General features: G+C 43.4%; 1 protein-coding gene across 7 annotated transcripts in view; it reads right to left on the bottom strand.

Annotated features, from left to right (window-relative positions):
• LOC132393843 (uncharacterized) overlaps positions 1-26087 on the bottom strand; it is a 53413-nt gene that overhangs the window by 10845 nt on the left and 16481 nt on the right. For 3 of the 7 annotated variants that reach the window (XM_059969238.1, XM_059969279.1, XM_059969268.1), the window contains 10 exons: positions 25438-25563; positions 23946-24071; positions 20652-20804; positions 19746-19997; positions 17675-17821; positions 14494-14640; positions 11308-11454; positions 9723-9740; positions 8132-8278; positions 4958-5104 (listed from right to left, as the gene is read on the bottom strand). In XM_059969238.1, the coding sequence (XP_059825221.1) occupies positions 4958-5104; positions 8132-8278; positions 9723-9740; positions 11308-11454; positions 14494-14640; positions 17675-17821; positions 19746-19997; positions 20652-20804; positions 23946-24071; positions 25438-25563 (1410 nt within the window). The remainder of the gene's footprint in view (positions 1-4957; positions 5105-8131; positions 8279-9722; positions 9741-11307; positions 11455-14493; positions 14641-17674; positions 17822-19745; positions 19998-20651; positions 20805-23945; positions 24072-25437; positions 25564-26087) is intronic. The other 4 variants (XM_059969248.1, XM_059969256.1, XM_059969252.1 and 1 more) reach the window with 4 other exon arrangements.

The following is a 26087-nucleotide window of genomic DNA, read 5'->3' as shown; positions in this document are numbered from 1 at the left end:
ATTTTTTGAATTTAATACAACTGAAGGAATGTCAAACTTGGTTATATGGGACACAATGCAATCTTTTCTTAGGGGACAGATAATTTCTGAGCAGCTTTAAGAAAGAAAACTAAAGCGAAATTGTCAATGCTTACTAATAAAATAAGAGAGATAGGTAAAGCGTATTCAGTTAAACCCACTGAAGATCTATATAAGGAAAGGGTTGAACTTCAAACACAATATGATTTGCTTCTGATCTTTCCCATTGAACAGCAAATTCTTAAATCTAACAGTTTATTTTATATACATGGAGATAAGTCAGGGAAACTTTTGGCTGGTCAGTTAAAGGCTGGTATGGTTAGACGACAGATTTTAAAAATATGTAGACCAGATAGAACTGAAACCATAGATCCTTATGAAATTAATAAGATACTTATGGATTTTTACTCCAATCTTTATAAATCTAAGTTCTCTGACAATACTTTTATTATAAATAGATTTTTGCAAAAATTAAATATACCCAAAATTTCAACTCAAGATATTGATATATTGGATGCACCTATTAAACAAAAGGAGATAGCTGAAGCTATATCCTCTATGCAAATAGGGAAAGCTCCGGGACCACATGGTTATATGGTGGAATTTTTGAAGACTTTCTATGAAATGCTTATACAATATCTTCTTCAAACTTTAACTAATTCCTCTGGGAATCTTCCAAAAACCTTTTATGAGGCATTAATTTCATTGATTTCTAAAAAAGGAAAAGATTTATTGGAATGTGCATCCTATAGACCGGGGGTCGGCAACCCGCGGCTCCGGAGCCACATGTGGCTCTTTTACGTCTGTGCTGCGGCTCCCTGTTGCTTTGGGAAATAATTGGTCAGTATTTAATTAAAATGTATTTTATGTTAGGTTTGTTAGTTTTTGAAATGTAATTCTAAATTCGAAGATTATGGTGATCTTGTACAATCTAAATAAGACGTTGTGGCGACCCATTTCCTGACACATCCGAACCGGCTCACAATTAGCCAGCATTCAGGCTAAGGGAGATAGCCTACGGGGGTTTGTGAGTACGTGTCTTTTGCAGCATCCACGCCCATGGGGGGCGGGTTGAGGGAGGCTTAAAAGCAAGGCTGTTTAGTTCGAATAAAGCTATCTTTGACTGCAGTTTACTGACTGCGTGTAGCACACCGCTACAATGTGTTTTTATCGCTGGCTGTCCAGAGGGGAGGTGCTGAAACGCTTTGTCGCATGTCTGGAAGAAGTGAAAACTTTCCTGGGCAGCAAAGGGCTCACCTTTCCTGAGCTGGAACAGCCAGAGTGGCTGGAAAAGCTACACTTCATGGTAGACATGACAGCGCACCTGAACACGCTGAACACAGCTCTTCAGGGGTAAGGACGTACAGCCCTGCACATGTTGGAGGATGTTTTGGCATTCGAGCGCAAGTTGACAGTGCTTGCCAGAGATTTACAGAAAGGCACTTTGTCTCACTTCCCCAATTTGAGAGAGTTCAAACAAGGTCACGACATGATAAATTCAAAGTATTTACATTCTGCAATCATCGCAATGCAAACATCGTTTGGGAAACGCTTCTGTGAGTTCAGAGAGGAAAAAAACACATTATCCTTCCCGGTCACTCCCCTAAGCATCGATCCATCCCTACTGAATACGACTGCATTGTCAGGTGTGAGTCAACCTGACCAAGTATGATAAATATTTTAATTGCCTATTATTTTACGTATATTCATACGTTTTCATTGTTCAGTGAAATAGTCCTTTTATTTTTCAGGTTGACAGCTGGCTGACATTATTTTTGGTTTGCTGCTGGCGGCAAATTTAAGTTTGGCGTTTTTCATAAATACAAGAAGGACTCAAATAGACGTTGAGTATTTTACTTCAAAGTAACCTTCAACCCAACGTCTTTTTTTTGGAGTTCAAAATGTTTTTGTTGCATGCAGAAATGTAATTTCGTTTTCTCTGCAGGAGTTCATCAATTTCATAAATGCAACACATTATAGTTTGTTTATACATAGCATAAAGGCAAAAAAAAACGTTGTATGCAGTGTTATTTCATTTTAAATGTCAAACAGGTTTTGCGGCTCCCAGTGTTTTCTTTTCTGTGGGAAACGGGTCCAAGTGGCTCTTTCAGTGGTAAAGGTTGCTGACCCCTGCTATAGACCTATCTCCTTACTGAATGTAGAATTTAAAATTCTCTCTAAGGTTCTAGCCAAAATAGAATATTTTGCCTACTGTTATCTCAAATGATGAAACTGGATTTATTAAAAATAGGTACTCACATTTTAATATTCGAAGACTGTTAAATATCATTTATTCCCCCTCAGTTAAGGAATCTGAATGTATTGTGTCTCTGGATGCAGAGAAAGCTTTTGATAGAGTGGAGTGGCCTTATCTGTTTCAGGTTTTGAAGAGGTTTAACTTTAGTCCGGGATTTATTTCCTGGATTAAACTGATTTATCAAGCCCCAGTGCCTGCGATTACAACTAACAATCATAAGTCTCCTTATTTCATATTATATAGAGGAACCCGTTAGGGTTGTACTCCTAGTCCTTTATTGATTAATTTGGTGTTAGAACCGCTTGCTATTGCTCTTAGGGATTCTAATTCTGTGCAGGGTATTAAGAGAGGGGATAAATTACATAAGGTTTTGTTATATGCAGATGATTTATTAGTTTTCATTTCAGACGCTAGGAAAACTATTCCTTTTATGTTATCTATATTTATGGAATTTAGTATTTTCTCTGGATATAAGCTCAACTTACAGAAAAGTGAACTATTTCCTATTAATAATTATCCTAATTATTATGATCAAATACCTTTTAATATTGCTAAAAAGTATTTTACTTATCTTGGTATTAAAATTAAACACTAAAAATTTTAAAGACCTATATAAGTATAATTTTCCCTTCTATTTGAATATACTCAAGTGCTTTCTAAATGGTCGCCTGAGTCCATGTCATTAATTGGTCGAATAAATGCTATAAAAATGGTTATTTTACCAAAATTTTTATATACTTTTCAAGCAGTTCCATCTTTTGTTCCAAAAATTTTTTTGATAAAATAGATTCTATGATCTTGTCTTACATGTGGAATAATAAAGGCTCCAGAGTGAATACATTTTTATTGCAAAAATCAAAAAAAGCTGGAGGACTGGTGCTACCAAACTTTAGATTTTATTATTGGGCAATTAATATTCATTATATCACCTTCTGGATTCACGGTGTAGATAATCAGGACTGCCCTTCATGGTAACATTTGGAAGAGAATTCGGTAAGGGGTTTTTCTTTAGCTTCTTTATTGGGAACTCCCTTTCCTTTTTCGTTCTCCAGGCTAGGTAGACAAGGTTTTAGTCCTATTGTTAAACATACTTTAAAAATTTGGTTTCAGTTTTGTAGATGTTTTGAATTAAATAACTTTGTACTCTCCAGTAATATCCATTCTAACTTTTTCTTTAAACCATCAACTCTGGATAAGGCTTTTTTAATATGGAAAACCAAGGGAATAAAAACTTTTTTAGATTTGTTTTCAGAGGATTGTTTAATGTCTTTTTCACAGTTAGTGGATAAATATGATATATCTAGTGCACATTTTTTTTAGATATTTTCAAATTAGGAATTTTTTACGTGATTTTTTACTGAATTATCCATTGTCTTATTCACCAAATTTGATTTCTGTTATTTTTCAGCTTAAACCATTTAAAAAACTATTAACAGCTATTATATATAAACAGTTAATGAATGCACTTATAATGCCTAATGATAAGGTTAAACGTACTTGGGAAATGGAACTTCAACATTCACTTTCAGATGATCAATGGAGTAAAATTTATTATCTAGTTAATAATTCATCTATCTGTGCACGTCACTCCCTAATTCAGTTTAAGATAGTGCACAGAGCCCAGTTGTCAAAAGATAAATTAGTGCATTTTTTTCTAATACAAGCCCCACCTGTGACAGATGTAATGCTTAGGTGGCTACTCTAACTCATATATTTTGGTCCTGTGTAAAGTTAAATAATTTTTGGAGAGATGTGTTTAGAATGTTACCAAAAGTTATAGGTGTGGATTTACAACCCAATTCACTTACGGCAATCTTTGGGATTATTCCAGAGGAAACAGGAAGTGTTCCTGCTTCCGCTCAACATGTGACAGCCTTTTCAGCTTTGCTGGCTAGGAAACCTATCTTGTTACACTGGAAAGATTCTAATCCACCTATTGTTTTTAACTGACTCTCCTCCATTATGTCATGTTTAAGTTTGGAAAAAATTAGAAGCCGAACCTGTGACACATCTTTTAACTTTGAGGAAGTCCGGCGACCAGAAGTTTTAATTTTTTCTCTCTTCTATATATTTAAGGAAAATTTGTTTTTCTTTCTTTTTTTTTTGTTCCTCCTTATCCATGAAGGTTCAGAGATAACTAGAAGGATGATTTCTTTCTTATTTTTTTCTAATTTTATCCTCAAATGGGCTGCCCAATTTTTCTTTTTTTTGTTTTAGATTAGGTTAGCGAGTTTTTTTTCCTCCTTATTAATAATATTTCCGATCTTATTTTTCTCTCTACAATTTGCCAAGAGGAGTTGTCGTATCTTGTTTATATACAATAGCTTAATATTATATTTAATTGACTGACAGTATATATTCTTCTGTTGTTTCCACTTTTTTTGTATCATATGTTTGCTAAAACTTCTCTGATTTCTATCTTTATTTCTGCTGGAAAATCAATTAAAAAAAAGAGTGAAAATAAAAAAAAAATGAAGAGGAGAGCCGATGCTTCGGACTGAGACCCTTCTTCAGGACCCCTGTTTGTGAACACAATGTCTGCTTGCCTCTCCTCTTGACCAGGACTTCAATCTCTCTCATCAGCCAGGGTTCCTAAACCCTCCAGGCTCTGTGCACAAGAGGAACATAATACATCTACACCCTTGATATGCCACGAGTCGTGCCCCAACCCTTGCTTCTCACCGTTACACTGAGGCTTCTCTGAGCTCTTTTCGCTCTTCTCTTGCATGAAGGTTGAAGATGTCAAATGGTCTGGCTGCTCACTGCATGTCGAGGTGGGCGCACTGCACGATGACGGACTCTCACTGCCCTGTGAATCCTCGCTCGACCCTAGGGCACAACACACACATCAATCAGAAACCTGTAACCTGGGAGTTAGTGTTGAGGTTACCTTAGAACCGATGGGGATTTCCTGTACTGACCCTCCACGCCACCCAGGCCCCCATCACGGTGATCATTAGGATACAGTTCTGACAGGCTCCCATGACGCTTACCACAGACACATGCCCTGGGGCATGTAATTTGAGACATGAGGGATGTACAAAATAAGGTTCTTCAGCTAATCTTTTAATACACCAAGAACGAGGTTATTTACCCAATGAGTCTGTGATTACCAATATGCCCAGCTGGATAATCCCAATTTCAGGCAGACAACTTTATCCGCTCTAACCCTGCCTTTCCATGCATCTATCCAGGTGCCCCTTCAATGATACCATTGTACCTGCTGCACCCACTTTCTCTGGCAGCTCAGTCTCCTCTCACCACTCAATGGGTGAAAGAATTGCCCCTCTGGTCCTATTTTATCCTTTCCTCTTCACTATGCATATGCACCAAGATTTCGACTCTCCTGACGTGTGGGAGACTGTTGGCATCCACCTTATCCTTGCCACACCATGAGTTTATATATTTCGATATAATCACCACCTCCTGCGTTACAAGGAATAATGTCCAAGTGTGGAAAAAGCCTCCCTATTACTCAGCACTGGCAAGTCTTGCAATTCTCAGCCCAATTTCCAGTTTAACCAAATCTTTCCTATAAAAGGGTGACAAAACTCCACACCATGTTCAAATTGAATTGCAGCCTCAACAATGACATATTCAACGGCAACATAATGCCCTAGTTCCTCATTCAACCGTTGAATGTCAGTGTGGTCAATAATATTTTCGCCCGACATGTTCCTGCAGCTCAGGACATAAACAGACCTTCTGAGCCTCTAAAGTGAGATATTTCTCCTTAGTTATCATTTTAAGCTGAAAATAATGAAAGATCAGATTAAAGTTTAGTTTTTGTGTTATATCTACATTGAAACATTCAGTGAAATGCTCGTTTGCCTCGATGAACAACACAGTACAAGGATGAACTGAGGGGAGCCCATATGAGTCACTCTGCTTCCACTGCCAACATAGCATGCCCACAACTTACCAACACTAAATCTTTGCAAGATGGCAGGGAACTGGAACACTCAGTGGAAACCTACTGTGGTCACGGGAAGAAGGTAGAAACTGCTTAAAGACAGCAGAGGGAATTCAACACAGATGGCTGCCACTGTAAAGTTTACACGAATCACTACAGAACTTCTTGGGATTTTCCTTAACCTTATCTTCTAGATCCATCTCACACCCTCTCTCTTTGCCCTCCTGATTTCCATCTTGATAGTATCCTAGTCATTTGAGGTTAAGGGATTCACTGGGAATTGACCTAACTGCACCTTGTCCAAGTCCCACCCCCTCCATTTACTTATCCAGGTGCTTCTGAAAGGATACTCCTGTACCTGCCTCGACCACATCCCCTGTGGAACAGACCAAAGACCAAAGTACAGTTATTAACAAAGTACATATATATCACCATACACAACCCCGAGATTCATTTCCTTGCTGGCATACTCAATAAATCCGTATTAAATAACCATAATAGCTTCACATACTCTCCACTGTCTGGGTGAGAACGTTATCCCTCAGACCTCTTGTAACTCTCTCCTCCTCACACTAAACCCAGGGACTCTAATTGTGGGCTCCCCTGACCTGGGGAAAAGACTGTTACCATGCACCTTATTTTGCCCCAATGATTTTTTTTACTCCACCATTTTCTACTCCACAATACCCTTCTTCACTATCAATAGCACCCTTTAATTTTGTGTCATCCACAGTCCTACTGATCAAGCCTTGAGCACTGGCATTCGAATCGTTTCTCAAAATACCAATTGAAAAAGACCCAACACTGATCCCTGCAGAACACCGCTCATTAACAGCCTCCATTCCAAAAAATAACACTCAACCAACATACACTGCTTTCGTCGTCCAAACCAATTTGGAATCCACCAACTTGGACTAGATTTTTAATCATCCAGTTTACCCTACCTTGCAAGAACTTGTTGAAGGCCTCGTTGAACTACAAATAGACAACGTCCACAGCCCTCCCCTCATCTGCCTTTTCAGTCATCTCTTCAAATAGCGTGGAACATGTTCAATAAGCAAAACTGACTCTATTTAATCTGACTCTGTTCACTCAAATGCTGGTACACACTGTCCCTCAGAACTCCCGCAGGTAACCTCCCCACCTCTGATTGCACACTGACTGGTGTGTAGTTCACTGGCATGACCTTCCTGCTCATCTCAGACAACCAAACATGAGCTTCCTTCCAGTCTTCTGCAACTGCTCTGGTGGCAAACGATGAAGCAATAATCTCAGCAGGAGACTCCACAATTTATCCGCTAATGCACTGTAAGGCTGCAAATACCTTTTCACTAGGAATATGAATGTCCCCCAATCTGTCTTCACCTGTTTCCCTCATCTCTTAAGCAATTGTGATTTTCAGTAAATCAGTTCAGCAATCACTGAAGAGAAATATTTCTTATAATTTCAACCTATCTGCCCCCTCAAGTTATAGACAGTCTGCTGATCCCCGCCAGGAACTCCTCTCTGACTAACAATCTTTTTAATCTTTTCTGAGCTATAGAACCTCCTAGAACTTTACTTAATCTTATCGATCAGATCCATCTCATACCCTCACTTTGCCCTTCAGATTTATTTCAAGGGCATTCTTGATGATTTTATAGTCAGCATGAGGTTAACTTGTTCCCAAATTAAAAACAATGTTTTATTTACAAAATGATTGAGGAACTCAGCAGGCCGGGCAGCATCAATGGAAAGGAGGAGAGCCGATGCTTCGGACTGAGACTCTTCTTCAGGACTCCTGTTGATGAACACAATGTATGCTTGCCTCTCCTCATGACTATAATTTCAATCTCTCTCATCAGCCAGGGTTCCTAAACCCTCCAGGCTCTGTACACAAGAGGAACATAATACATCTACACCCTTGATATGCCACGAGTCGTGCCCCAACCCTTGCTTCTCACTGTTACACTGAAGCTCCTCTGAGCTCTTTTCGCTCTTCTCTTGCATCCAGGTTGAAGATGTCGAATGGTCTGGTTGCTCACTGCATGTCGAGGTGGGCACACTGCACGATGAGGGACTCTCACTGCCCTGTGAATCCTTGTTCGACCCTAGTGCACAACACACACGTCAATCAGAAACCTGTACCCTGGGAGTTGGTGTTGAGGTTACCTTAGAGCTGACATTGATTTTATGTTCTGACCCTCACTTTCTCCCATGCCCCCATCCGAGTGTGTCACTGACAGACTGGGGTACAGTGCTGACAGTCTCCCATCACAACCACCCCAGACACACCTGCCCTTGGCCATGTAATTGGAGACAGAGGGATGTACATAATGAGGCTATTCAGCTAATCGTTTAATACACCAAGAACGAGGTTATTTGCCCAATTAGTCTGTGATGACCAATATGCCCAGCTGGATAATCCCAATTACCTTCAGTCAACTTTATCCGTTCTAACCCTGCTTTTCCATGCACCTATCCAGGAGCCCCTTCAATGATACCATTGTACCTGCTGCACTCACTTTCTCTGGCAGCTCGGTCTCTTCTCACCACTCAATGGGTGAAAGAATTGCCGCTCTGGTCCTATTTTATCCTTTCCTCTTCACTCTACGCATATGCACCAAGATTTCGATCTCCTGAAGTGTGGGAGACTGTTGGCATCCACCTTATCCTTGCCACACCATGAGTTTATATATTTCGATATAATCACCACCTCCTGCGTTACAAGGAATAATGTCCTAGTGTGCAAAACCCCTCCCTATTACTCAGCACTGGCAATAGTCTTGCAATTCTCAGCCCAATTTCCAGTTTAACCAAATCTTTCCTATAAAAGGGTGATCAAAACTTCACAACATGGTCGAATTCAATTGCAGCCTCAACAATGACATATTCAACGGCAACATAATGCCCTAGTTTCTCACTCAACCGTTGAATGTCAGCGTGGTCAATAATATTTTCTCCCAACATGTTCCTGCAGCTAAGGATATAAGCAGACCTTCTGTGCCTCTAAAGTGAGATATTTCTCCTTACTTATCATTTTAAGCTGAAAATAGTGAAAGATCAGATTAAAGTTTAGTTTTTGTGTTACATCTACATTGAAACATTCAGTGAAATGCTCGTTTGCCTCGATGAACAACACAGTACAAGGATGAGCCCGTACGAGTCACTATGCTTCCACTGCCAACATAGCATGCCCACAACTTACCAACACTAAACCTTTGCAAGATGGCAGGGAACTGGAACACAGTGGAAACCTACTGTGGTCATGGGGAGAAAGTAGAAACTGCTTAAAGACAGCAGAGGGAATTCAACACACATGGCTGCCACTGTAAAGTTTACATGAATCACTACAGAACTTCTTGGGATTTTCCTTAACCTTATCTTCTAGATCCATCTCACACCCTCTCTCTTTGCCCTCCTGATTTCCATCTTGATAGTATCCTAGTCATTTGATGTTAAGGGATTCACTGGGAATTGACCTAACTGCACCTTGTCCAAGTCCCACCCCCTCCATTTACTTATCCAGGTGCTTCTGAAAGGATACTCCTGTACCTGCCTCGACCACATCCCCTGTGGAACAGACCAAAGACCAAAGTACAGTTATTATCAAAGTATATATATATCACCATACACAACCCTGAGATTCATTTCCTTGCTGGCATACTCAATAAATCCGTATTAAATAATAACCATAATCGTTTCACATACTCTCCACTGTCTGGGTGAGAACGTTATCCCTTTGGCCCCTTTTAACTCTCTCTCCCTCACTCTCAGCCCAGGGACTCTAATTGTGGGCTCTGACCTGGGGAAAAGACTGTTACCATGCACCTTATCTTGCCCCAATGATTTTATTTACTCCACCATTTTCTACTCCACAATACCCTTCTTCGCTATCAATAGCACCCTTTAATTTTGTGTCATCCACAGATTTACTGATCAAGCCTTGAGCAATGGCATTCGAATCGTTTCTCAAAATATCAATTGAAAGAGACCCAACACTGATCCCTGCAGAACACCGCTCATTAACAGCCTCCATTCCAAAAAATAACACTCAACCAACATACTCTGCTTTCGTCGTCCAAACCAATTTGGAATCCAACAATTTGGACTAGATTTCTAACCATCCAGATTACCCTACCTTGCAAGACCTTGTTGAAGGCCTCACTGAACTACGAATAGACAACGTCCACAGCCCTCTCCTCATCTGCCTTTTCAGTGTTCTCTTCAAATAGCGTGGAACATGTTCAATAAGCAAAACTGACTCCATTTAATCTGACTCCGTCCACTCAAATGCTGGTACACACTGTCCCTCAGAACTCCCGCAGGTAACCTCCCCACCTCTGATTTCACACTGACTGGTGTTTAGTTCCCTGGCATGACCCTCCTGCTCTTCTCAGACAACCAAACATGAGCTTCCTTCCAGTCTTCTGCAACTGCTCTGGTGGCAAACGATGAAGCAATAATCTCAGCAGGAGACTCCACAATTTATCCGCTAATGCACTGTAAGGCTGCAAATACCTTTTCACTAGGAATATGAATGTCCCCCAATCTGTCTTCACCTGTTTCCCTCATCTCTTAAGCAATTGTGATTTTCAGTAAATCAGTTCAGCAATCACTGAAGAGAAATATTTCTTATAATTTCAACCTATCTGCCCCCTCAAGTTATAGACAGTCTGCTGATCCCCGCCAGGAACTCCTCTCTGACTAACAATCTTTTTAATCTTTTCTGAGCTATAGAACCTCCTAGAACTTTACTTAATCTTATCGATCAGATCCATCTCATACCCTCACTTTGCCCTTCAGATTTATTTCAAGGGCATTCTTGATGATTTTATAGTCAGCATGAGGTTAACTTGTTCCCAAATTAAAAACAATGTTTTATTTACAAAATGATTGAGGAACTCAGCAGGCCGGGCAGCATCAATGGAAAGGAGGAGAGCCGATGCTTCGGACTGAGACTCTTCTTCAGGACTCCTGTTGATGAACACAATGTATGCTTGCCTCTCCTCATGACTATAATTTCAATCTCTCTCATCAGCCAGGGTTCCTAAACCCTCCAGGCTCTGTACACAAGAGGAACATAATACATCTACACCCTTGATATGCCACGACTCGTGCCCCAATCCTTGCTTCTCACCGTTACACTGAGGCTTCTCTGAGCTCTTTTCGCTCTTCTCTTGCATGAAGGTTGAAGATGCCAAATGGTCTGGTTGCTCACTGCATGTCGAGGTGGGCACACTGCACGATGAGGGACTCTCACTGCCCTGTGAATCCTTGTTCGACCCTAGTGCACAACACACACGTCAATCAGAAACCTGTACCCTGGGAGTTGGTGTTGAGGTTACCTTAGAGCTGACATTGATTTTATGTTCTGACCCTCACTTTCTCCCATGCCCCCATCCGAGTGTGTCACTGACAGACTGGGGTACAGTGCTGACAGTCTCCCATCACACCCACCCCAGACACACCTGCCCTTGGCCATGTAATTGGAGACAGAGGGATGTACATAATGAGGCTATTCAGCTAATCGTTTAATACACCAAGAACGAGGTTATTTGCCCAATTAGTCTGTGATGACCAATATGCCCAGCTGGATAATCCCAATTACCTTCAGTCAACTTTATCCGTTCTAACCCTGCTTTTCCATGCACCTATCCAGGAGCCCCTTCAATGATACCATTGTACCTGCTGCACTCACTTTCTCTGGCAGCTCGGTCTCTTCTCACCACTCAATGGGTGAAAGAATTGCCGCTCTGGTCCTATTTTATCCTTTCCTCTTCACTCTATGCATATGCACCAAGATTTCGATCTCCTGAAGTGTGGGAGACTGTTGGCATCCACCTTATCCTTGCCACACCATGAGTTTATATATTTCGATATAATCACCACCTCCTGCGTTACAAGGAATAATGTCCTAGTGTGCAAAACCCCTCCCTATTACTCAGCACTGGCAATAGTCTTGCAATTCTCAGCCCAATTTCCAGTTTAACCAAATCTTTCCTATAAAAGGGTGATCAAAACTTCACAACATGGTCGAATTCAATTGCAGCCTCACCAATGACATATTCAACGGCAACATAATGCCCTAGTTTCTCACTCAACCGTTGAATGTCAGCGTGGTCAATAATATTTTCTCCCAACATGTTCCTGCAGCTAAGGATATAAGCAGACCTTCTGTGCCTCTAAAGTGAGATATTTCTCCTTACTTATCATTTTAAGCTGAAAATAGTGAAAGATCAGATTAAAGTTTAGTTTTTGTGTTACATCTACATTGAAACATTCAGTGAAATGCTTGTTTGCCTCGATGAACAACACAGTACAAGGATGAGCTGGGGGGGAGCCCGTACGAGTCACTATGCTTCCACTGCCAACATAGCATGCCCACAACTTACCAACACTAAACCTTTGCAAGATGGCAGGGAACTGGAACACAGTGGAAACCTACTGTGGTCATGGGGAGAAAGTAGAAACTGCTTAAAGACAGCAGAGGGAATTCAACACACATGGCTGCCACTGTAAAGTTTACATGAATCACTACAGAACTTCTTGGGATTTTCCTTAACCTTATCTTCTAGATCCATCTCACACCCTCTCTCTTTGCCCTCCTGATTTCCATCTTGATAGTATCCTAGTCATTTGATGTTAAGGGATTCACTGGGAATTGACCTAACTGCACCTTGTCCAAGTCCCACCCCCTCCATTTACTTATCCAGGTGCTTCTGAAAGGATACTCCTGTACCTGCCTCGACCACATCCCCTGTGGAACAGACCAAAGACCAAAGTACAGTTATTATCAAAGTATATATATATCACCATACACAACCCTGAGATTCATTTCCTTGCTGGCATACTCAATAAATCCGTATTAAATAATAACCATAATCGTTTCACATACTCTCCACTGTCTGGGTGAGAACGTTATCCCTTTGGCCCCTTTTAACTCTCTCTCCCTCACTCTCAGCCCAGGGACTCTAATTGTGGGCTCTGACCTGGGGAAAAGACTGTTACCATGCACCTTATCTTGCCCCAATGATTTTATTTACTCCACCATTTTCTACTCCACAATACCCTTCTTCGCTATCAATAGCACCCTTTAATTTTGTGTCATCCACAGATTTACTGATCAAGCCTTGAGCAATGGCATTCGAATCGTTTCTCAAAATATCAATTGAAAGAGACCCAACACTGATCCCTGCAGAACACCGCTCATTAACAGCCTCCATTCCAAAAAATAACACTCAACCAACATACACTGCTTTCGTCGTCCAAACCAATTTGGAATCCACCAACTTGGACTAGATTTCTAACCATCCAGATTACCCTACCTTGCAAGACCTTGTTGAAGGCCTCACTGAACTACGAATAGACAACGTCCACAGCCCTCTCCTCATCTGCCTTTTCAGTCATCTCTTCAAATAGCGTGGAACATGTTCAATAAGCAAAACTGACTCCATTTAATCTGACTCCGTCCACTCAAATGCTGGTACACACTGTCCCTCAGAACTCCCGCAGGTAACCTCCCCACCTCTGATTTCACACTGACTGGTGTTTAGTTCCCTGGCATGACCCTCCTGCTCTTCTCAGACAACCAAACATGAGCTTCCTTCCAGTCTTCTGCAACTTCTCTGGTGGCAAACGATGAAGCAATAATCTCAGCAGGAGACTCCACAATTTATCCGCTAATGCACTGTAAGGCTGCAAATACCTTTTCACTAGGAATATGAATGTACCCAATCTGTCTTCACCTGTTTCCCTCATCTCTTGAGCAAATGTGATTTTCAGTAAATCAGTTCAGCAATCGCTGAGGAGATATATTTCTTATAATTTCAACCTATCTGCCCCCTCAAGTTATAGACAGTTTGCTGATCCCCAACAGGAACTGCTCTCTAACTAACCATCTTTTTAATCTTTACTGAGCTATAGAACCTCCTAGAACTTTTCTTAATCTTATCGGTCAGATCCATCTCATACCCTCACTTTGCCCTCCAGATTTATTTCAAGGGCATTCTTGATAATTTTATAGTCAGCATGAGGTTAACTTGTTCTCAAATTAAAGACAATGTTTTATTTACAAAATGATTGAGGAACTCAGCAGGCCGGGCAGCATCAATGGAAAGGAGGAGAGCCGATGCTTCGGACTGAGACTCTTCTTCAGGACTCCTGTTGATGAACACAATGTATGCTTGCCTCTCCTCATGACTATAATTTCAATCTCTCTCATCAGCCAGGGTTCCTAAACCCTCCAGGCTCTGTACACAAGAGGAACATAATACATCTACACCCTTGATATGCCACGACTCGTGCCCCAATCCTTGCTTCTCACCGTTACACTGAGGCTTCTCTGAGCTCTTTTCGCTCTTCTCTTGCATGAAGGTTGAAGATGCCAAATGGTCTGGTTGCTCACTGCATGTCGAGGTGGGCACACTGCACGATGAGGGACTCTCACTGCCCTGTGAATCCTTGTTCGACCCTAGTGCACAACACACACGTCAATCAGAAACCTGTACCCTGGGAGTTGGTGTTGAGGTTACCTTAGAGCTGACATTGATTTTATGTTCTGACCCTCACTTTCTCCCATGCCCCCATCCGAGTGTGTCACTGACAGACTGGGGTACAGTGCTGACAGTCTCCCATCACACCCACCCCAGACACACCTGCCCTTGGCCATGTAATTGGAGACAGAGGGATGTACATAATGAGGCTATTCAGCTAATCGTTTAATACACCAAGAACGAGGTTATTTGCCCAATTAGTCTGTGATGACCAATATGCCCAGCTGGATAATCCCAATTACCTTCAGTCAACTTTATCCGTTCTAACCCTGCTTTTCCATGCATCTATCCAGGAGCCCCTTCAATGATACCATTGTACCTGCTGCACTCACTTTCTCTGGCAGCTCGGTCTCTTCTCACCACTCAATGGGTGAAAGAATTGCCCCTCTGGTCCTATTTAGACCTTTCCTCTTCACTCTATGCATATGCACCAAGATTTCGATCTCCTGAAGTGTGGGAGACTGTTGGCATCCACCTTATCCTTGCCACACCATGAGTTTATATATTTCGATATAATCACCACCTCCTGCGTTACAAGGAATAATGTCCTAGTGTGCAAAACCCCTCCCTATTACTCAGCACTGGCAATAGTCTTGCAATTCTCAGCCCAATTTCCAGTTTAACCAAATCTTTCCTATAAAAGGGTGATCAAAACTTCACAACATGGTCGAATTCAATTGCAGCCTCACCAATGACATATTCAACGGCAACATAATGCCCTAGTTTCTCACTCAACCGTTGAATGTCAGCGTGGTCAATAATATTTTCTCCCAACATGTTCCTGCAGCTAAGGATATAAGCAGACCTTCTGTGCCTCTAAAGTGAGATATTTCTCCTTACTTATCATTTTAAGCTGAAAATAGTGAAAGATCAGATTAAAGTTTAGCTTTTGTGTTACATCTACATTGAAACATTCAGTGAAATGCTCGTTTGCCTCGATGAACAACACAGTACAAGGATGAGCTGGGGGGGAGCCCGTACGAGTCACTATGCTTCCACTGCCAACATAGCATGCCCACAACTTACCAACACTAAACCTTTGCAAGATGGCAGGGAACTGGAACACAGTGGAAACCTACTGTGGTCATGGGGAGAAAGTAGAAACTGCTTAAAGACAGCAGAGGGAATTCAACACACATGGCTGCCACTGTAAAGTTTACATGAATCACTACAGAACTTCTTGGGATTTTCCTTAACCTTATCTTCTAGATCCATCTCACACCCTCTCTCTTTGCCCTCCTGATTTCCATCTTGATAGTATCCTAGTCATTTGAGGTTAAGGGATTCACTGGGAATTGACCTAACTGCACCTTGTCCAAGTCCCACCCCCTCCATTTACTTATCCAGGTGCTTCTGAAAGGATACTCCTGTACCTGCCTCGACCACATCCCCTGTGGAACAGACCAAAGACCAAAGTACAGTTATTATCAAAGTATATATATACCACCATACACAACCCTGAGATTCATTTCCTTGCTGGCATACTCAATAAATCCGTATTAAATAATAACCATAATCGTTTCACATACTCTCCACTGTCTGGGTGAGAACGTTATCCCTTTGGCCCCTTTTAACTCTCTCTCCCTCACTCTCAGCCCAGGGACTCTAATTGTGGGCTCTGACCTGGGGAAAAGACTGTTACCATGCACCTTATCTTGCCCCAATGATTTTATTTACTCCACCATTTTCTACTCCACAATACCCTTCTTCGCTATCAATAGCACCCTTTAATTTTGTGTCATCCACAGATTTACTGATCAAGCCTTGAGCAATGGCATTCGAATCGTTTCTCAAAATATCAATTGAAAGAGACCCAACACTGATCCCTGCAGAACACCGCTCATTAACAGCCTCCATTCCAAAAAATAACACTCAACCAACATACACTGCTTTCGTCGTCCAAACCAATTTGGAATCCACCAACTTGGACTAGATTTCTAACCATCCAGATTACCCTACCTTGCAAGACCTTGTTGAAGGCCTCACTGAACTACGAATAGACAACGTCCACAGCCCTCTCCTCATCTGCCTTTTCAGTCATCTCTTCAAATAGCGTGGAACATGTTCAATAAGCAAAACTGACTCCATTTAATCTGACTCCGTCCACTCAAATGCTGGTACACACTGTCCCTCAGAACTCCCGCAGGTAACCTCCCCACCTCTGATTTCACACTGACTGGTGTTTAGTTCCCTGGCATGACCCTCCTGCTCTTCTCAGACAACCAAACATGAGCTTCCTTCCAGTCTTCTGCAACTTCTCTGGTGGCAAACGATGAAGCAATAATCTCAGCAGGAGACTCCACAATTTATCCGCTAATGCACTGTAAGGCTGCAAATACCTTTTCACTAGGAATATGAATGTACCCAATCTGTCTTCACCTGTTTCCCTCATCTCTTGAGCAAATGTGATTTTCAGTAAATCAGTTCAGCAATCACTGAGGAGATATATTTCTTATAATTTCAACCTATCTGCCCCCTCAAGTTATAGACAGTTTGCTGATCCCCAACAGGAACTGCTCTCTAACTAACCATCCTTTTAATCTTTACTGAGCTATAGAACCTCCTAGAACTTTTCTTAATCTTATCGGTCAGATCCATCTCATACCCTCACTTTGCCCTCCAGATTTATTTCAAGGGCATTCTTGATAATTTTATAGTCAGCATGAGGTTAACTTGTTCTCAAATTAAAGACAATGCTTTATGTACAAATTGATTGAGGAACTCAGCAGGCCGGACAGCATCAATGGAAAAGAGGAGAGCCGATGCCTCAGACTGAGACTCTTCTTCGAGACTCCTGTTTGTAAACACAATGTATGCTTGCATCTTGACTGGAACTTCCATCTCTCTCATCAGCCAGGGTTCCGAAACGCTCCAGGCTCTGTACACAAGAGGAACATAATACATCTACACCCTTGATATGCCACGAGTCGTGCCCCAATCCTTGCTTCTCACCGTTACACTGAAGTTGCTCTGAGCTCTTTTCGCTCTTCTCTTGCGTGAAGGTTGAAGATGTCGAATGATGTGGTTGCTCGCTGCATGTCGAGGTGGGCGCACTGTACAATGAGGGAGTCTCACTGCCCTGTGGATCCTCGCTTGACCCTAGGGCACAACACACACATCAATCAGAAACCTGTAACCTGGGAATTGGTCTTGAGGTTACCTTAGAACTGACAGGGATTTTATGTTCTGACCCTTACTTTCTCCCATGCCCTCATCCCAGTGTGTCACTGACAGACTGGGGTACAGTTCTGACAGTCTCCCATCACAACCACCCCAGACACACTTGCCCTTGGCCATGTAATTGGAGACAGAGGGATGTACATAATGAGGTTATTCAGCTAATCGTTTAATACACCAAGAACGAGGTTATTTACCCAATGAGTCTGTGATGACCAATATGCCCAGCTGGATAATCCCAATTACCTGCAGTCAACTTTATCCGTTCTAACCCTGCTTTTCCATGCACCTATCCAGGTGCCCCTTCAATGATACCATTGTACCTGCTGCACTCACTTTCTCTGGCAGCTCGGTCTCTTCTCACCACCCTATGGGTGAAAGAATTGCCCCTCTGGTCCTATTTAGACCTTTCCTCTTCACTCTATGCATATGCACCAAGATTTTGACTCTCCTGAAGTGTGGGAGACTGTTGGCATCCACCTTCTCCTTGCCACACCATGATTTTATATATTTCTATATAATCCTCACCTCCTGCGTTACAAGGAATAATGACCTAGAGTGGAAAACCCCTCCCTATTACTCAGCACTGGCAACAGTCTTGCAGTTCTCAGCCCAATTTCCAGTTCAACCACATCTTTCCTATAAAAGGGTGACCAAAACTCCACACCAAGTTCGAATTGAATTGCAGCCTCACGAATGACATATTCAACGGCAACATAATGCCCTAGTTCCTCACTCAACCATTGAATGTTAGCGTGGTCAATAATATTTTCTCCCAACATGTTCCTGCAGCTCAGGATATAAGCAGACCTTCTCAGCTTCTAAAGTGAGGTATTTCTCCTTAGTTATCATTTTAATCTGAAAATAGTGAAAGATCAGATTCAAGTTTAGTTTTTGTGTTACATCTACATTGAATCATTGAAACGTTCAGTGAAATGCTCGTTTCCCTCAATGAACAACACAGTACAAGGATGAGCTGGGGGGAGCCCGTATGTGTCACTCTGCTCCCACTGCCAACATAGCATGCCCACAACTTACCAACACTAAACCTTTGCAAGATGGCAGGAAACTGGAACATGCAGTGGAAACCTACTGTGGTCACGGGGAGAAGGTACAAACTCCTTAAAGACAGCAGAGGGAATTGAACACACATGGCTACCACTGTAAAGTTTACACGAATCACTACAGAACTTCTTGGGATTTTCCTTAACCTTATCTTCTAGAACCATCTCACACCCTCTCTCTTTGCCCTCCTGATTTCCCTCTTGATAGTATTCCTAGTCATTTGATGTTAAGGAATTCACTGGGAAATGACGAATTACACCTTGTCCTTCCATATTTTCCTGGAGCAATGCTTGACCATCTCTCGTCTTGCCAGGTTTACCCTCCACTTCGACAGGAACATACTGCCTCTGCAGACTCGATATTTCTCAACTCCTGCCCCAATTGCTCAGCTTGAGCCCCAAGCCTGCATTCTCACTGTTACACTTCTCCGAATTCCTGTTTCTCTTCCTTTGGCTGCATCCTGAAGAAATCGAAGAATCCAATTGTTCATTCACTGAAGTCTCGTCAACCAGCGGATTGTCTCCCTGCCCTACTAGAATGCACACACATCAGTCAGAAGCCTGTCAGCTCGGAATTGTTGCTAAATTGACCTCTGGACACAAAGACATTGATGGAACCAACTATAGTTGGTCAGGCAGTGACTGCTGCCGGAGGGAGTGAGGGAGGGTTCACAGTCCAAATTTTCCCACCCAAAACACACATTGATCACATCCCTCACATTCTATACGGGAAGGTTACAGTGAAGCGTGAGGCATGACAGGGAGAGACAGGTTTTACCCACCGGGGGAGGGATGTTCTCTGGATCTGGTTCTGTCACTGAGACTCCGTCTGATGGCCCGAATCGTATTTGGACATTGGAAGTCAGTTTTTCTCCTTTTGAGAATATCGCTGGTTTCTCTCCAAGGTACTCGATGAACTGCTGTTCCTTCATGGAATATCCCTGGATAGGTCCTTATCTGCCCCTCTCCCACATCTCGGGATTTCTGCAACAGAATCACGGCACAAATATCTTCCTTCCGCACTCTTCCGCCTCCTGCAACACAGAGTAACAGAGTGTCTGGGTGCTGCTGTGGGATGGGTGTGCGTCCCACCCACTGGGTACATCAGTTTTGAGCTCAGCACCTTCCCCCTGGGGCTGTCCCACCTTCCTGCCCCGTCTGTGTCCAGTTGACGCTGACTATGTACAAGACAGCCTCCCATCCCACTACTGGCACTCCCCTCCCCACAGGAGGTACAGCACTGACAGTAGCATCATTGTCCCACTGGGACTTTCATCCCAGGAATGCTCTCCCCGCTCAGGGACACAGAAAGTTCCACACACCATTACACACAGAGGAAGGGAACTGACCCGTGTCCTGGACAATGTCACATCGGGATCCACAGTCCATTACCTCACAGCTGTTTGTGGGAGCTTGCTGTGCACCGTTACACATCCCATCACAATGATAACTACTGTGGGCTTTGGTGGCAGGGCAGCACAGGACATGACAAGGATAAGGAAGGTGCCACGTCAATGCAGTGCCACTCTCCTACTGTGAACCAAATCCAGGATGACACACAGTCATAATTACTGTACCTCAGAGGACGGCAAGAGCCAGTGTTCAGCAGAAGTCTCCGAGGGGAAGGGGATACCAGGGAAGCAAATTGACTTCATGACTTCCCCTGTGGAGGGGACGAGAGTATCTACCTGTGACCCACTGCAGGGCATTTCGAAAATCCTCAGTTTCACGAGACACTTTGTAGACAAACAGGACACAGGGAATCCTTGGCTCTTCACACTGGTTGATATTCAGCTCCTTCACAATCTCCGCATGGACATCTCCTTGACCGTAACACTGCACTGTAAAACACAGAACCTGTGCTCACTCAGTCTGCCTCACACCAGCACATTTCACTCAGGGTGATTCCTAGTAACAGAAGGGAAGGGGTTGATTTAATGTTCCTCTGAGCTCAGAGACGGACACCCACCAGCATGGGAACGGGCTCTGTTTCACTGTAAATCTGTCAGCAAATGTGAGTTCTCAAGGGGTGTGAAAGCAGCAGGTGAAGTGGGCAGGTTTACAGAGGCAGGGAGGAGCGTTGGAGACCGCAGAGATGATAAGGAGTGCAGGTCTCAGAGTGGGTCAGAGAGATGGGGAGGGGTCACAGATACTGGAGTTTTGTAGGCGTTGCTGAGGGTCACGGAGAATGGAAGTGCTGTAGGGTCCAGTTGGGCTCAGAGAGTGGGATGTGTGTAGGCAACGGAGGGGAAGGGAAAACAGACACACCGACAGGGTGAGGTATTGACCTGGGGGAGACAGCAAGCACCCTGACCCTCACAACACACAGAATACCATCCCTGGAAGCATTGGGTCCACAGATACAGAGCCACGTCCATCTACAGGGACCCGTCACCGGTAGACTGCAGGATGTGCCCTATGGAGGCCCTTCAGCCCATCGAGACATTGAACAATACAGCAGGATTCAGGCCCTTTGGATCGAACCTCTCCTCACTGGCCATGGTGACCATCCAGATTGTCCAAACTGTCTGCATTACAACTGCATCTCTCCAAGTCCCAAACCCTCCATGTCCCTATCCAGGTGCTTCTGAAAAGATACTCCTGTACCTGCCTGTTATGATACAGCAACAATGAATATAGAATTGAGACAGGTTTTTTTTTATAAACAAATAAAACCTTTACTAAACACTCCTCGCAAAAAAAACAAAAGTAAGCAAACGACTAACTTAACTGGAAGTTAACTGCTGTACAGCAGCTCAAACAGTTCTTAAAACAAGAAATGTGACCACAGTCTTTAAAAGTAGTAAATGCAAAAGTCCAAATGATTTACACAGTCAATTAAGAGAGATTTTCCTAGAAGTAACGAATTCCTTGACGACGCGACATTACTGCTGATCCCAGCCGAAATATGCCTTGCCCGGAGGATTTACAATGAAGGAAATAAAACGGCTTCAAGGCACTGACCTTTCCTTGACGAAACGCTGCGTCACAATGCAGGAGCTTTCTTGGATGCAGGTTACTAATTCCTTGAACTAAAGATTAAATAAGGTTGAACCTGTTTTACCGCCGCCAACACCAACTTTCCTCGATCCTCCGGGTTTTCCGTACTTCAATAAATTCTTCACTTTCCAACTGGACTAGACTGGCAGTATTGTAGTGAAACTGCCAGTAATAACTTTTGAGTCTTAAGGCAGAAAGTAAAACTCGACTTTAAAGCAAAACTGCGTCATGAGACGAATACGCAGCATAACGGAGTCACTGACGAACTAAGCCACAAACTGACCTGCATCACAGCAAGGTGTTCTCCTTTTATAGCTGTTGAAAAAGGCCATCACATGACCTCTCACTGGCGGGAAAATTACATCACTCCACCATCATAACATCATTACATCATGCCCAGCAGAGCCTCAATCACATCATGGTCATGTGACAGTCACAAGATACCCACAGGGTATGTAACACAGCCTCAGCCACTTTCCTTGAGGAAAAGGCCAGGGACCAAAGTACAAAGTACATATATCACCATACACAACCCTGAGATTCATTTCCTTGCTGGCATATCCATTAAATCCATAATAGAATAGTAACCATAATAGATGCGTATACTCTCCACGGTCTGGGTGAGAAAGTTATCCCTCAGGCCCCCTTTAATTATCTCCCTCTCACCCTTAACCCAGCTCTAATTGTAGGCTCCACTGACCTGGGGAAAAGACTGTAACCAAGCACCTTATCTTGCCCCTATGATTTTATTTACTCCTCCATTCTGTATTCCACAACATCCTTCTTCACTATCAATAGCACCCTTTCATTTTGTGTCATCCACAGATAGACTGATCAAGCCTTGTACACTGGCATTCCAATAATTTCTATAAATAGTCATCAAAAATAGACCCAACACTGATTCCAGCAGAACTACACTCGTCACCAGTCTCCATTCCAAGAAACAACCTTCAAGCACCACCCTCTGCTTCCTACATCCAAACCAATTGTGAATCCACTGAACTATCTCACCCTAGATTCCATGAGATGTAAACTTCCAGACCAACGTACTGTGCAGGACCTTGTCAAAGGCCTTTTAAACTCCATGCAGACATTAGCCACAGCCCTACACACATCGTCCTTTTAGCTCTCTGCTTCAAAAACCTCACGAAAAAATTCAAGAAGCACCACTTTCCACACACAAATCCATGGTGATTGATTGTGATCAGACTCTGTCTACACAATTTCAATTCCTGGTAGATCCAATCCCTCAGAACTCTCCCCAGTCACTTCTCCACTGAGGATATCAGTCTGACCGGTCTGTAGCTCCTGGCTCATCCTTGTTGTTCACCTTAAACAACCAAACAAATTCAGCCCACTCAAGTCTTACACAACTTCACCAATGTGGTGAAGGACATAGCAATCTCCGGCAGAATCTCCACTAATATTCCTCTGGCCTTGCATAAAGTCCCAGGAGAGACTTGGACAGGCCCTGGGGGTTAATCTACCTTATAGCTCTGTGAGGCTGCTAATACCACCTCCCTGGTCATAAGACCATCCACCAAAACATTTCCATGTTTCCCTTATTTCTTGAGCATGCTCAGTAAACACTGAGGAAAAATACATTTTAAAACCACACCCATCTCCAGCTGCAGAAGACAGAGGCAGCCTTGCTGATATCTAAGGGGACCTACTCTCTCGCCAGCCTCTCTTTTACTCTTGATTCAACATCTTGGGATTTTCTTACTCACCTGACAGATTCATCTTTTACTCTCTCTTTTCTCTGCTGATCTTCCTCTTGAGAGTATTCTGAGCCGTTCTAATCCAAGGGATTCACAAGTCCCAGACCAAAACACTCTGTGTGTTTCATTCTTTTTCCTGATGAGAACTTGACTACCTCTCGTCACCCAGAATTCCCCACACTTGCCAGGTTTACCATTCACCTCATAGGAACATATTGCCCCTTAATATCTCCCAGTCCTGCCCCAAGCCTGCCCTCTCACCGTTACAGTTAAGCTTTTCCAAGCTACTGTCATCCATCTCTGGGCTGTAGCTTGAAGAAATCCGAGAATCCGATCGTAAATTTGGCATTGATAGGATCTCACCGCCCTTTGGATCCTCGCTCCACCCTATTGTACAACACAAACAGTATATTGTTACCTGGAGATTGGTACTGAATTGTCCCCACTCCTGAAACACACAGTGACAGAGTGATCTGGGTGATGCTGTGGGAGGGCTGTGTGTCCGCACCGTCCCTCCTCCTGAAACACAGAGTGACAGAGTGATCTGGGTGATGCTGCGGGAGGGCTGTGTGTCCGCACCGTCCCTCCTCCTGAAACACAGAGTGACAGAGTGATCTGGGTGATGATGTGGGAGGGCTGTGTGTCCGCACCGTCCCTCCTCCTGAAACACAGAGTGACGGAGTGATCTGGGTGATGCTGTGGGAGGGCTGTGTGTCCGCACTGTCCCTCCTCCTGAAACACAGAGTGACGGAGTGATCTGGGTGATGCTGTGGGAGGGCTGTGTGTCCGCACCGTCCCTCCTCCTGAAACACAGAGTGACAGAGTGATCTGGGTGATGCTGTGGGAGGGCTGTGTGTCCGCACCGTCCCTCCTCCTGAAACACAGAGTGATCTGGGTGATGCTGTGAGAGGGCTATGTGTCCCACCCACCACAGAAGTCCTCAGGGTACATCAGCACCTTAAGCATATTCAATAGCAACATAATGCCCTAGTTCCATACTGAATGCCCAACTAATGAACGTCAACGTACTAAATGTTATTTTCTCCCAACATGTTCCTGCGGTTCAGGATATAAGCAGACCTTCTGAGCCTCTAAAGTGAGATATTTCTCTTTAGTTATCATTTTAATCTGAAAATAGTGACGGATCAGAATAAAGATTTGGTTTTTTTGTACATCTCCATTGAATCATTGAAACATTCAGTGAAATGCTCGTTTGCCTCGATGAACAACACAGTACAAGGATGAACTCAGGGGAGCCCGTATGTGTCACTATGCTTCCACTGCCAACACAGCATGCCCACAACTTACCAACACTAAACCTTTGCAAGATGGCAGGGAACTGGAATATGTAGTGGAAACCTACTGTGGTCATGGGGTGAAAGCACAAACTCCTTAATGACAGCAGAGGGAATTCAACACACATGGCTGTCACTGTAAAGTTTACACGAATCACTAAAGAACTTCTTGGGATTTTCCTTAACCTTATCTTCTAGATCCATCTCACACCCTCTCTCTTTGCCCTCCTGATTTCCCTCTTGATAGTATTCCTAGTCATTTGATGTTAAGGGATTCACTGAAAAATAACCTAATTTCACCTTGTCCTTCCATACTTTTCTTCACCAAAGCTTGAATATCTCTTGAGTATCTCTCTTGTTGACAGGTTTACCCTCCACCTCGACAGGAACATACTGCCTCTGCAGACAGAACATACTACCCCAGTCTCTCGGGTCGAGCCCTAATCCTGCATTCTCACCGTTACTCTGAAGCCTCTCCGAGTTCCAGCTGCTCTTCCTTTGGCTCCATCCTGAAGAAATCGAGGAAGCCGATTGTTCACTCAGCACCAGAGTCTCACCGCCTGGCGGATCCTCGCTCTGTCCTACTGGAAAGCACACACATCAGTCAGAAACGTGTACACGGGGAGTTGGTGCTAAACTGACCTCAGTACCAAAGGACGTTTGTGCTCCGGACCTCCCTCCCGCAGCAGTCACTGACTGACTGACCGACCGGCTATTGTTCCTACATTTTCCCACACATCGATCTCATCCCTCACATTCCATGTGGGAAGGTTACAGTGAAGCGTGAGGCGTGACAGGGAGAGACAGGTTTTACCCACCGGGGGAGGAACAATCCAATTGTTCATTCAACACCGAAGTCTCATCACCCCGCCCCAGTGGAGAGGACACACATCAGTCAAAAGCCTGTAAGCTTGGAATTGTTGCTAAATTGAACTCTGGACCCACAGACATTTTGGACTGTGAACCTCCCTCCCTCCCTCCCTCCCGTAGCAGTCACTGCCTGACCAACTATAGTTGGTTCCATCATTTTCCCACCCCAGACACACATTGGACACAACCCTCACATTCCATGTGGGAAGGTTACAGTGAAGCGTGAGGCGTGATAGGG

This window comes from Hypanus sabinus, chromosome 1 (genome assembly GCF_030144855.1).
Source record: "Hypanus sabinus isolate sHypSab1 chromosome 1, sHypSab1.hap1, whole genome shotgun sequence".
Classification (NCBI taxonomy): Eukaryota; Metazoa; Chordata; class Chondrichthyes; order Myliobatiformes; family Dasyatidae; genus Hypanus; species Hypanus sabinus.
The sequence above is the reverse complement of the archived record's forward strand: the minus strand, read 5'-3'. Positions and strand labels throughout refer to the sequence as shown.